The sequence below is a fragment of the Prinia subflava genome, chromosome 12, assembly GCF_021018805.1.
Source record: "Prinia subflava isolate CZ2003 ecotype Zambia chromosome 12, Cam_Psub_1.2, whole genome shotgun sequence".
Lineage (NCBI taxonomy): Eukaryota > Metazoa > Chordata > Aves > Passeriformes > Cisticolidae > Prinia > Prinia subflava.
The window spans coordinates 663,418-676,705 of NC_086258.1; the positions used below are offsets into that span (position 1 = coordinate 663,418).

The following is a 13,288-nucleotide window of genomic DNA, read 5'->3' on the forward strand; positions in this document are numbered from 1 at the left end:
CAAAGTGCTGACAAAATATTTATAAACATTGGTAGAAAGACTGTTCAAACAGGGAACAAGACTAGCTCCTTGTCACCATGAGAACAGCAACAGCTCCTGTCTCTTCTGTTCCCAAGAGACACTCTTGCAGATCAAGGGAGAAGACAAGTGGATGAAAAATGGTGAGTTTAAGATCAACTCACTTAAAATCTGGGAAACATATTTAGGAATTTGCCCTTGACATCCAGGTTTAGCAGCTCGTGATAAAAGCCTCAAAAAAACAAGTATGGTAATTCAGGTAACTCTCTGGTGTCCAGCACAGCAGCTCTGGGACAGAGACAGCACACCCAGACACCTCTGCCCACCAGAGGCTGGAGAACGGGGGAAGGTTCTTCCCTCAGAGGTGCTGGCACTGCCCAGGCTCCCCAGGGAATGGGCACGGCCCCGAGGCTGCCACAGCTCCAGGAGCCTTTGGACAGCGCTGCCAGGGATGCCCAGGGTGGGGCTGGTGGGGGGTCAGTGCAGGGCCAGGGGCTGGGCTGGGTGATCCTGGTGGGACCCTCCAGCCCAGGATTTTCTGTGGTTCTCTGATCCTGTATTTCTATCATTCCCAGTTACACTACTCACTGCTTCCTGGCCTGCCAGTGCCTGAACACTGCTACCAGCTACAAAAGCTGGTTCCACAGCAAGTGGATTTAGGGAACGACAACACCAAGAGGATCTAGAAATGACAAAGGTGACTCTGTTCAAAGGCTGTGTGAAGCCTGAAAGGGAGGGGTGGAGAGAGGGGTCTTACCTAGTTTAGTGATGGCTGCATCTGAATAGAGCATCTGGATGAAGTGGGGAAGCTTCTCCTTCTCCCGCTCAGCCTCAGCTTGCTCGAGGAGCCGTGGCACATCCAACAGGAACACCTCATCCTTCAGTGCAATTTGCAGGAGGGCGACACGGGGCTTCCCCACCATGCCAAAGGAAGGCTTCCACTCCATGTCCACACCAACGACCTGCCCAGGCTGCAACACAGACACTTTCTGCACCAGAGCCTGCCTGTGCTTGACAGGAGTAAGAAGGGTCTGGCCAGGACATGAGCATTTCCTTCCCAGCACCTGCAGCTCTTTGTGCAAAATGTCACAGACACAGGGAACTTTCACAGTAGCTGCATCACCCATGGGAACCTTTCCTGGCACAATTCCTAACATCTTCCCCAAACCAGACCAGCCTAAAGAAGCAGCTGTTCTTGGCTTGGGGAGATAGGCAGTGGATGGCAGTGGCCACATCCAGCTCTGTGTCTCAATCTGACGTGGAGTTCCAGCTCCCTGACCCTGCCAGGCCAATCCCAGGTAACACTCACCTGCAGCACCTTCTCCCAGCATTGCAGTGTCTCCTCCCATGTCTGTAGAAAGTGAATATTTTCCCGTGGAATAGGAAGCTGGTAATAGTCCTTCTTCTTACTGGACTCATAATTTTTTGCTTTTGTGACCTCTTCTACCCTGCATAGAATCAGATGCAACTGTTGGAAGCCATGACAAGCCAGGAGGAAATCCTGGATTGGAGCAAGAGGGCTAAGTTTTACTCCCCTTTTTTCACCCTGACTCTCTCTTTCCCCATGACACTCAGCTTTTTCTCAGAGAGAATAAACTAATCGAAAGATTCAGCTCCCTTGGACAGATCACACATTTCCAGATAGTCTCTTTCCCATGTAGACTTGAAATGGTTCATTATTTGGGAAACTATTAGTAACCTTATGTTTGGGAGGCTGTGTGCCCAAATTTGCAGCAGAGCAGCTCTCCCTGCACAAACACTCTTTCCTGTGGGTTTGTGTGCATGGGGAAGTAAATATTTGTGTAAAATATTTAATGAAGGTGTGCAGCCTCAGGTGTCCAGGAATATTCTCACCTGCAAAGCTGAGGAGCCCCCCGTGGTGTGACCAGAGACAGATGATGTCATTTATATGCTGGTGCCACCTTGTTGTGTGCAGGGTGAACTCCCTCTGGGAACCTGTGGCTGTGTTACTCAATAGACAGGGCAGCCAGACTGTTTTATGGGGTTCCACGGCTCTGCTGATTTTATAAGCACTACCACAGCAAGTATCATGACTGGATGAGTAAACTGCAGTACAAAGGGGTTTATTCATCTGTTCCAGCTCCTCACACAAGGCAGAGCACACCCGCACCTGCCCTTCCTCCACAGCGCAGGATTCCCACAGCACAGAGATGTAGTGATGGGTTTTATCTCTGGATGCACAGTCTGTGGCTCAGCCACACACCTGTGATCACCCCTTTGTGTTTTGAGGGCTTATCCCTCATGGAAAAACCTCCTGGCTCCCAACTGGCAGCTGTGGCTTCAGGAGGAGGAGGAGGAGGAGAAGGAGAACGAGGAGGAGGAGAATGAGGAGGAGGAGGAGGATGAGGACGAGGAGGAGGATGAGGACGAGGAGGAGCAGTGCGGCAGCTCCAGCAGTGCTTTGGAGCAAGGCAGGAGCATGTCCAAGACAGACAAGTTTCCTGTGCTCCTAAAAAGCTGTGGACCCTCTGGAGAAGTATGTTGTATTTCCTGAGATGACACAGCACCTGAACAAGTGCAGATCTGCACAAGGAGAAAGAGCAGATCCACAAAACCAGGATCCCTGAAAATGAACTGTTCAAGGCCATCTGTGAGACCTTCCCAAAATAATCAGCACAAAACAAAAACAAAACAAAACAAAACAAAACAAAACAAAACAAAACAAAACAAAACAAAACAAAACATTAAGCTTTGACAGATCTGCAATCACCTCAGTAAAATAGATAAATATTTGCACTGTTGATCTGGCAGAGGAAGTGTAAGAACCCCCAGCACCATGAAGCAATCTCACAGAGCTTCTGTGTACTCAGGATGAGTTTTAAATGCCCCTTTCACAGACACTTCCAGGCTTATGACAAACAAATGCAGCATGTGCAGGGCCACAGTGAGATTCAAGTACACGGAGGAAGTCTTTGCAAACTTCTGTCCCCAAGTACGCATCATGGCAGACAATTTTAAGCAAATATGCAGTGTTTGTATGACAAGCAATCTGCATGGAAAAGGCAGCAAACAGGGGATTTACCTGTCCTGGATGTGCAGCTTCTGAAGCTCCTCAGCCACAGTCGGAGGCAGCATCTCGGGGGGCACATGGCAGTGCCGTGCCCACTGCGCCGCCCTGCGCACGTTGCAGTGACGGAGCAGCAACTGCACCAGGTGTTCTTGGAGCCACCGATTCTCCCCAACTGTGCTCTGCAAGGGCAGGGGGAGGAGGCAGACTGTCAGTGCAACTTCCATTGTGGGAGTTTCTGCCCCTCCCAGGAGGCACCCCTGTTGTAAAAATCTTATTCTGTATATCTAGTCTGAATCTCCCCTATTTTAGTTCAAAATCATCAGCTCTTGTTCTGTTTCAACAGGTCCTGCTTAAAACTCTGTCCCCGTCTTTTTTATTTGCCTCCTTTAAGTACAAAAATGTCTCCTTGGAGCCTTCTCCAGGCTGAGCACCCCCACTCTCCCAGCCTGTTTCCAGAGGAGAGGGGCTCCAGACCCTAGGGCATCTTCTTGGGATGGCTTTCTTAGGATAGACAATCCCTGTCTCTCCAGGGCAGTTGGTGGTTTGGGGTCTCCTCCATCCTTGGAAGTATTTGCACAGATTGTTGGGATTGCCAATCATCCATAGGTGGCAGGGAGGGCACATCAGCAAAGCTTTCCTGCATGGTGTTCAGAGCCAGGAAAAGGCTGACATCACCCTCCAGCCCCTTGCCCCCAGTGCTGTGAGATGGGGGCTCCGGGACCCCCCAGCACCAGGCACAGCCATGGGCGGAACCCAGGCTGGAAGTGGTGTCACCCTGCACTGGAATTCAGCTGGATGAAATGTGCTGTGTGAGTCCCACATCCAGCTGGAGTGAACAATGATTTCATAAAGGAGTTCTTCCCTCTGTGTCTGTTCAAGGCCCCAGTAAGGGTGAGAACTGGATCATTGCTTTGGGAAAAATGCACTCTCAGGTGTCACTGTGTCATTCCCTGTGTTCACACCTGCAAACAGGAAGGGCACTTCAGGACATTACCTGCTCCCAGCTGTTCCCTGGAGGAAGGGAAGTGCCTTGGCCCACTTCAGAGCCTGGGGCACCAGCACAAACTCACCCTGCCTGTGGTTTAAACCCAAACCCCAGCTCTGGCCAGATCATGGCACAGTGCCCACCCTGGCAGGGATGAGCAGCCACACACAAGGGGCAGTGACAGTCCCCACAGTAACAGCTGGATGCACCAAAGCTCTTCTGCCTCATCCACCTCAGAGGTGCAGGTGTAAGAGGAAATACAAACACAGTAACACCGAGGGTGATACCAGCTCCATGGGGTGGGAACTGCCCCTCTATCTCCCCAGCCAGCCTACATGTGCTGCAAACACCCTGGAGCTCCCACAGCCACATAGCAACTTCTCCTCTCTGACCTGCCCTGGATCTACCCTTGATGTTAACATTGTCAAGAAAACTGCTAAAACAAGCTGAAACGCCATATGGTGGCCCAGGACCTGTAGCTGTAGGACTGGCACTACAAACGAGAATTTCAGAGGGGTGAAATGCTCAGATCTGCACAAGCAGTCCATCCCCAGCCTGCCCACGCCGCTGCCATCTGCCGAGTGCTGCCCACCCCCAGCCTGCTCCCAGGGAGGGCAGCACCCTGCTCCCTCTGCCCAGCATGTAGGAACAGCTCCCCAGCTGGGTGGGAGGCTGTGGCCATGGGGCCTCATTCCTCACATTCCTTCAGTAACTAAAAGGTGAGAATTTGTCTTCAAAGCAGACGCAGAGATCAGGAAACAAATCTGTTGATGGCCCCAGGGTAAAAAGGAAGGGAAACAGAAAGCCAAGGAGAAAACAGAATGACCCCTGCCCGGAGGTGCAGGAGGGGCAGAGGCTCAGAACAGCTCAGAGGGATCTGGCACTCCAGGTGGCACCAGCCTGCTCACAAGAACTGCTGCCTCAGCACTCTGTCTGCACCCCTGAGACTCTGCCAAATGCCAAACCACAGCTCTTCTCATGGATATGTGAAGGAAGAGTTTTCCTGCTGTTCCCAAGGGGCTGGGGGCACAGCAGAAGCCAGGGCAAGCAGGACAGGGGTCCAGCAGCTCCCCAGGGGCTCAGGTACAGGAGGGAAGGGGCAGGGCAGGAAAAGGACAGGACATGTTCCCCTCATGTTACTCATGCTTCTTGCCCTCTATATTTGCCCTGGCCATGCCAGTCCTGACCTTTGTGCCTCTCTTCCCTCTCTGCCTTCTGTGACTGAGCTCAGCCAAGCACTGAACACGTGAAGAGGGGATGAGTTAAACCCTCCTGCACATCTGCCAAGCCACTTTGCAGAGTCCTTCCCAAAAAGAACATATTTTTTTACTAACATTGCAGAGCAATTCCCCTCTTCTTGCTCCCTCTGTGTCCATCCTATTGTCTTCCTGTCTTTTTTTTTAAAACACAAACTCTTTGGTGTTGGAGCTCTCTTCAGTTCACCCTGAGTCAATTCTTAATAAATCTCATTGTGGCAGCTTTATTTCTGGAAATAATGAGGTGCAGATTTTTTAAATATTATTTTTATGATAACAGATTTCTTCTTTCAACCACAAAAAACAACTCAGAAAAGAAGGTTAATCTCTCCAGAGATATCCCATCTTGCATTCTGAAACAGAAAATAGCTTTGTCTTTTTACTGAAAAAAAGAAAAAATCCAACATTGCTCTAAAGGGGAAAGGCTTCCACCGCAACAGCTCTGCAAGAGGCAAGAATGTGGAAACTTTGGCCCCAGAAGAAGTGGGCACAGATGCAAAGAGCAATGTTTCACCAGGGATGACATTTCATGTGCTTTGCTGTCAGTAAATTAACACTTCTCAAGAGGAAACTGGCACGGGTGTTCTGATCAACATCAGCGACACCTCCAAGCAGGAAAAGATTCTATACAGCATGAGGCTTGTTTACATCCCTCGTGGAATTCTAGACATATCATACATTTTTTAATCCATAGGAGCACACAAAAACCCCTGACACCAACAATAATCCATGATTAAAGCTTTCCACAGTGACGGCTGCAGATTTCCTACTCGTAAAGCCTGTTCTCACCTCCAAGGCTTCACAAAGCTCACACCAACCACACAAGGCAAGCTCAGCAATGTCCTGACCTTACCCTATCAACCATTTCTCCATTGGTACCAATAATTTTGAAACCAAATATCCAATATCTCCCTTGGAAATCACCCTATCCAACCCTCGATCAGTTTTATCTGTATGTCAATCCCAGCCAATTCTGCCCTTTGCCTCAACATCTTTTCCCAAAGAGAGATGTTATTCACACCACTGACACCGGCTATTTGCAGAGTCAGATTTTAATTTAACTTTTGAATGTCTTGGCCAATTTCCCCTGTTTTCAAGTGCCTCCAGAATCAACAAAACCCCCTCTGGCTAGTGTAGAGAAAATGTCGAGGAGAATATTTTAGAGTCAGCAATTTTAAAAGGGGAAAAAGAAACCCAGACTTGAAAAGAACAAACCCCTGTCAGCAGTGGAGGGCATGGAGAGCACTGCTGGATCCCCTGTAGTGTGGCAGGTACAGACACCTGTTCTTAAACATTCCCTGAACATGCCAGTGTGGTACTGTACTAGCAACTTTATTGTATTTGTGCTTGAGGTTTCTATTTCAAAGTTTCCATCATTTGTGCAGAATGGGGAGATGCTGCAGCATCACCATCAGGTGTTACTGAAGGAAACTCCTTGAAGCATAAGAGTGGAGCTGGGACCCTCAGAGCCAGCTTAGACCAGGGCCACAGCCCGTTCCCTAAGGGGAGGAGGATCCTGCCTTCTGGAGAGCCTGCAGAAATCCTGTAATCCCAGAATTGTTTGGGTTGGGACGGATCTTAAAGCCCATTCAGTCCCATGCCCTGCATGGACACTTCCCACTATCCCAGGCTGCTCCAAGCCCCAATGTCAAGCCCGGCCTTGGACACTGTCAGGGATCCAGGGGCAGCCACAGCTCCTCTGGGCATCCTGTGCCAGGTCCTCACCTCCCTCACAGTGAAGGATTTCTCCCTAATGTCTAACCTTACCCTGCCCTCTTTCAGCTTAAGGCCCTTTCCCCTTGTCCTGTCACTGTCTGCCCTCGTAAAGTCCCTCCACCTCTTTCCCATAAACCCCCTTCAAGTCTCAGTAGGCCACAGTAAGGTCTCCCTGGAGCTTCTCTACAGGCTGGACACCCCCAGCTCTAGCAGCCTGGCTTCAGAGCAGGGGGCTCCAGACCATCTCTGGCCTCCTCCGGACTGTCCAATAGGTCAATACCTCTGTGGCACTGAGCACCCCAGAGCGGGACACCATGCTCCAGCTGGAGTCTCACAAGGGCAGGGTGGAGGGGGAAATCCTCTCCCTTGGATAAAAGAAGTCAGCTTTCTCTCCACTCTATTCTAAGCAAAGTTTCCTGTGAAAGCAGCAGTCACTCGGCCACGGCCACCACCCACAGCTGGAGCCTGAGGACACCCTGAGAACACGCTGAGAACACGCTGCTTTCTCATCACTTGAGCTGCTCCCTCGCTCACAGGCACTGGGGACTCAGATGCACTAATTTATGAAGTGGAGAAGAGCAAAATAGGCTCATTGAGAGGACAGCAGCCCGCTTTTCAGATAGCAATCAATGCGTCACTGCCAGAGCCACACTCCCGAGCTCGGGAGCCCATTACCACATCAATGCCGGGGAAGTGGGCTTGATCCTCCTTCACAAAGCTTCGGCACAGCGGCTCCCTGGGGCAGTTCACACTGCCTCGATTCTGCTTTGTGAATCAGGACACTCAGCTTCCCGGCCTCCCAATGCTCTTCCAAAGGGCAATTCAAAGGAGTCTAACTTAGGATATCACTGGCAAGGATCAAAGCAAAGGCAACTCTGAAAGTCAACTTGCCTCTCTGTACTGGGGCTCCTCACAGGGAGCTGTTTGTTCTGGGCAACCTGGAGGAAGCTGCTGGTTTGTGGTGAGCAGCTGAACAATATTGTGTGACAGGATGCATCTGCTCCATGTTCCTGTGTGCCTCACACAACCATGGCCAAGTGGCAGCCAGAAGTCACACCACACAGGTTCTCTGGTAAAGCTCATCCCCACAGGGGCTTTAAAGGTCCCTTCCAACCCAAACCATGCTGGGATTTCAGGAGATGGTCACTGGGTTGGGGCACATGGAAAGGCTGAGGGAGCAGGCCTTGTTCAGCATAGGGAAGGCCTGGCTGGATGTAGGGGAATATAATCCCCTCCTCAGTTTTATCAGGGGAGACCACAGACAAGATGGAGTCAGATCCTCCCAGAAATTCCAGTCAGGCCAAAAAGTAAAAAAATGGGACAGTGAGAGTGGCTACACACTGCAACAGGCCCAGAGGGGCACTGGCACCAGGCAGGGCACGGCATCCTGTCCCACAAAGCTGGCCCTGCTCTGAGCAGGAGGGCAGAGAGGAGCTCTCAGAGAAGAGCTAATTTCAAACTGAAATGAGGCTCTGATTGTGTGATCAGCAGTGTCCTGCCATTCCCCAGGCTCCTCTCCACACAGATGGGTGGCTTCTTGCAGTAACTGCTGCTTTCAAGTCCCAAGCACCTCCCGGGCGAAGAACACCCAAGATCTCATTTACCGAGAATACAGGATGGTCCTGATCACGCTCAACAATACTACACAGAGATCCAAACACATTTCCTGCACTGGGATTCCTTCCAAATTTTTGTCAGGCAGCCCCCGAGGGAAGTAATTAATTTTCAACAGATGAAGTCATCATGTCTCCAAAATCTGCTCCGGTTGCCACAGATGTGAGCAGGTACAGAGCAGAGGAAAGAACCAATGCAGCTTTGGGAGGCAGAACTGGAGAGACAGTATTTTCAAAAAACTGAGCAAGAGGTTGAGACATTTCCTTCAGCACACTGGTGGACATCCTCCATGGCCTTCATGTAGTTTACAGAGCCATGGAACAGATGAACCTGCTGCTGGCAGCAGCTCCACAGCACAGGGCACGGACACTTCCCTCCACAGAGATGAAAGGCTCCAAACAGGAGTTTCACTGAAGTGAATCTGGCAGGATCATTCCCAGATTTTACTTCAGTAGCTTCAGTAGTGGATAGCAATGTTTCTTGGCTGGATGAAGCACAAACCCAAACAGAAATGGAGGACCATGGAATGTCCTTAGCTGTGGGGGACCCACAAGAACTAGAGAGTCCAGTCCCTGTCCCTGCACAGACCCCCATCCAACCCCACCCTGGGCATCCCTGGCAGTGCTGTCCAAAGGCTCCTGGAGCTGTGGCAGCCTCGGGGCCGTGCCCATTCCCTAGGGAGCCTGGGCAGTGCCAGCACCTCTGGGAGAAGAACCTTTCCCTGATATTCCAACCAAAAACTCCCCAATAGATATTTAACAGGTTTAAGAGGTTAAATGCAATACTATACTGGGACATTGCTCCCATGTGCCAAGGAACTGTCTGGCACAGAATCCCCAGACACTTCAGGACAGGCTTCTTGATAAAGAAGGCACCATGGTACACCTGTGAGACAGCAAAGCTCATCCTGACACTGGATACCACTCCCCACTGACTGAAAATGCTGTCCTAGAAAATCAGCTCACCACTGCCCAACTGGCCACTGCTACTGCACAGAAGGTTTCAGGGAAGGGATCTTGTCCCATTGCTCCTGTCACTGCAGGCTTCAGACAGATCCCCAGAGGAAGGCAGCCTGGGGCTGTGCTGGAACCAGTCAGCAGTGCCACTTGTCTTTTTGGGCCACTGATCAATTCTTGGTCTTGTTCAGCAGTGTCAGCATAGCCTGACACTGTGGGGACTTTCCCAGATCATAACCTCTTATTTTAACCCATAATTAACTCATTTTCCTCAATTACATCCCACAACTCCAGGTATGCTGATACACAGAATCACAACCCACCTGCAATACTTGTTCTCCCCTCCACTTAGCTGGTCGGGGAATGCCACAGGTGTAGCTCTGCAATGAGCTGTAGTGTCTAACCCCCCAAAAATAAAATTAAATAAAATAACCTTTGTTTGAAGAGAAAAATAACTGTTTGACATCCATACCCTCCCCCCAATACAATTTCATAGCAAATAGACTAAGGTAACTTTACCCTACTTGTTTTTTCAGATATAATTTCTTTTTCCTTCTCCTCTGTGTGAAGTCTATCCTAAGGGTCTCCGCTTCCTTCCAAAATCCCTTTCTCACAACCACTGCAGAGGCACCTTCTGAATTCCAACCTAACCCTGGCCCCAGAGCAGTTGAATATTATTCATCCCAGGAATCAGCAAAAGACCAAGGACTTGGTCTGAATACATAAGCCACAGATTTTTGATTTGCTTTCAGATTTCTCACACCTCGGTCCCACGATGGCAGGCTGGAGATATTTTCTGGGAGCACTCCAGCACTTGGCAAGACTGAAGATGAATGAGGATGGGGAAATTGGCCAAACTCTTTCAGAGCAGAGTAGTATGTTACTTATCACAATAAATGCTTTGTCTAAGCCCAATGACACAGTGCATTGAAGACAAACTGGCAACCCTTATCTTCCCAGTGTATTTTGAAGTAGCATTTATTGCCCTGCCTTTTGTCATTGTGTCACACACACACGAACAAAAGTGTCACGGGGCCAATGGCAAATCCCACTCTCCAGTTTAAGGAAGTGGAGGCTCCCACTGCACTGGGTGCTGCTGCTGAGCCTCACTTAACCTGGGCCTCCTGTGACCATCATTGTTTCTCTGGGCTTTCCAGCCTCAGAAGGTTTTTACAATCCAGGCACTTCCATTAATGTTCTACAGAAGTCATCATCTCAGAACTCCACTCTGGTTTGTATCCTGGAGCACAGAAACCTGCACTAGGAAAATACAACTCTCTGCTTAGCTCTGTGGCTGCCTGAAGGGTGCCTATCCAATCTGAGCGTTTCAAATTCCAGCTTAGCAGCAGCGTGTGACATTGACTTGTGCTACAGGATCTGTCTGCAGGAATTCCAGAGAGTGAGGAATTCCATGTGCTGCCAGAGCCAGGCCCACTGCGGGGACAAGGCCAGGGCCCTGCAGCTCCGTGTCACCACAAGGCTACCAGAGCTGCAGGTGTGTGAAGGAGTGAAGCCACTGCCTTCTGTGCTTCTGCTGGGACTGAACGCACAGGGTGACACCTCATCCGCTGGTCAGGATGTGCAGGAGCTGAGGTCACTCCAGTGCCTTCCCGGTTGGTTTGGAGCCCTGGCACTGACCCTAACGAGCTAAACCAGTGTGCAACTAACCCACCAGGAACTCCAGTAAGTGTTCCCATACCCAGTCACATACATCATGAGAATCCATGGACTCTGCTTAGGAATGAAGTCTCCTTTTTTCTGTTTAGGAAAGCCTTCAAAGTAAATAAGCAAAAATCCGGACAATGGAAATACTTGCTCAGGAGCACAAACTTTTCCCATCATTAGTATATGGAAAAGAGATGCCCATGGGACAAACATGGGTTACCACTTATTTCTGTTTTGCCATGCCCAAACCTCCCTGGTTCAGAGCCAAAGCAATAATCGGTATCTGTGCAAGATCTTTCCCAAAAGCAAAGCTTGGCAGTCAATTTTTCTCTTCTTTAATCTCTTTTGGTACACTTCAGCTCCTGGTGGTTTTTGTTCTGAACGAGAAATGCTTGAGAGGGTTGACTGAATGAACTCTGAAATTCACACCCTGGCAAATTGGACTGATTTCCTAAATCCATAATTACAACATTCCTCAGAGATATGCATTCTTCCAGAGTGAACAAGGGAAGATTAGTTTCCTGTTTCTTCCCATTTACATGACTTCTCCTTCAAGAGGAACTTTTTTTGTTTCTAAACAATCCTCTGTTTATGTGGTTCTCTTCTTGGCAGGGAACTGGGGAACTAATCTTGCCTAAAAGTATAATACAGCCAAACTATCGATTGCCAGCAGCCTGATTATCTGTGTGCAAGGCAGCTGATTTGCACAGGTTTTAGAAGCCAATATCCATCAGTGAGCACTCAGACAGGGACTGATCGATTACAGGGTTTAAATAATCTGAGATGATTATTGAATGGCTTGATCATTTTACTGCTGGCTGGGTAAGAAGGGCAGAGAGGGCTGTGTGTGTGGAAAACAGTGATGCTGGGCAAAGGGAGCCCCCACACCTGCACAGCCCCAGGTCATAGCAGCTCTCGTGGGGCGAGGGCATCGTGGGGCTCCTGCCATGGAGCTGCAAGTAAGAACTCGCTCCCACCTGCAAACAGAGTTCAGGCAGAGCCCTGTTGTTTGCTTTGGTGGTTATCAGTGAATCCATCCTCTCCTTCTGTGCTACCCTGGGAAGCAGGCAAGCTCCATGTCCCATGTTCTCCCCCTGCCCTTCCCTATTTGGCTGCACAGGGCAATGTCAGGGCTCTTGACAGGGTTCCCTTGGTCCTGGAGCAAAAGGAACATGAGGATTTGCCTGTTTGAAGTGAGTCTGTCCTCATTTTTACTCTGTGGGATACAAACGGGAGCTGGGGTTGTTCAGCTGGGAGAAGAGAAGGCTCTGGGGAGACCTGGTTGTGGCCCTTTGGTACCTAAAGGGAGCTTATTGAAAACACAGAATGACTTTGTACAGATGCAGTGACAGGGAGAGGGGGAACAGTTTTAAACTGACAGAAGTGAGATTTTTATCAGATATTAGGGAGAAATTCTTCCCTGTGGGGGAGGTGAGGCTCTGGCACAGGGTGCCCAGAGAAGCTGTGGCTGTCCCTGGATCCCTGGGAGTGTCCAAGGCCAGGCTGGATGAGGCCTGGAGCACCTGGGACAGTGGGAGGTGTCCCTGCCCAGGGCAAGGGAGTTGGAACAAGATGATTTTTGAAGTCTGTTCCAACTCAAATCAGTCTGGGATTCTGTGACTTTTACCCTGTACTTGCTGCAGTTTGCAGTCACTAACAGGTATCCTGGACACCACTCCTGATGTTGATTTGAAGGCCCTGCTGTATTCTACACATTCCTACAAGGTTTTGCACAATCATAATTCTTGTATAGTTTCCTTCTCCTAGGATGCTTTTCCCAGTTGGCAGAACTAAACCTCCCCCAGCACACCCCAGTGGAGTTGAACAGCTCACTGATGCTCTTAACTCCTTAATCTATCCCTGACCTCTCAACCTACAGCCATAAGCCAATTAGCTCTTCTTTATACCATACCAAATCTCCTTCTGATGAAGCTGTGCTGCTGAGTGAATGCCTGCTAGTGACAGAAATGTAATTACAGTGCTTAGCAGCACGCTGGCCCTGGCTGGTGGCAGGGGGCTAAGGTCAGAATGCATCTCTAACACACCA

General features: G+C 49.8%; 1 protein-coding gene across 16 annotated transcripts in view; it reads right to left on the reverse strand.

Moving 5' to 3' along the window:
• The window catches only part of EXD3 (exonuclease 3'-5' domain containing 3), a 258,853-nt gene that overhangs the window by 133,347 nt on the left and 112,218 nt on the right, over positions 1–13,288 (reverse strand). For all 16 annotated transcript variants that reach the window (XM_063409439.1, XM_063409435.1, XM_063409432.1 and 13 more), the window contains 3 exons: positions 3,062–3,228; positions 1,328–1,466; positions 776–989 (listed from right to left, as the gene is read on the reverse strand). In XM_063409439.1, coding sequence (XP_063265509.1) covers positions 776–989; positions 1,328–1,466; positions 3,062–3,228 — 520 coding nt within the window. The remainder of the gene's footprint in view (positions 1–775; positions 990–1,327; positions 1,467–3,061; positions 3,229–13,288) is intronic.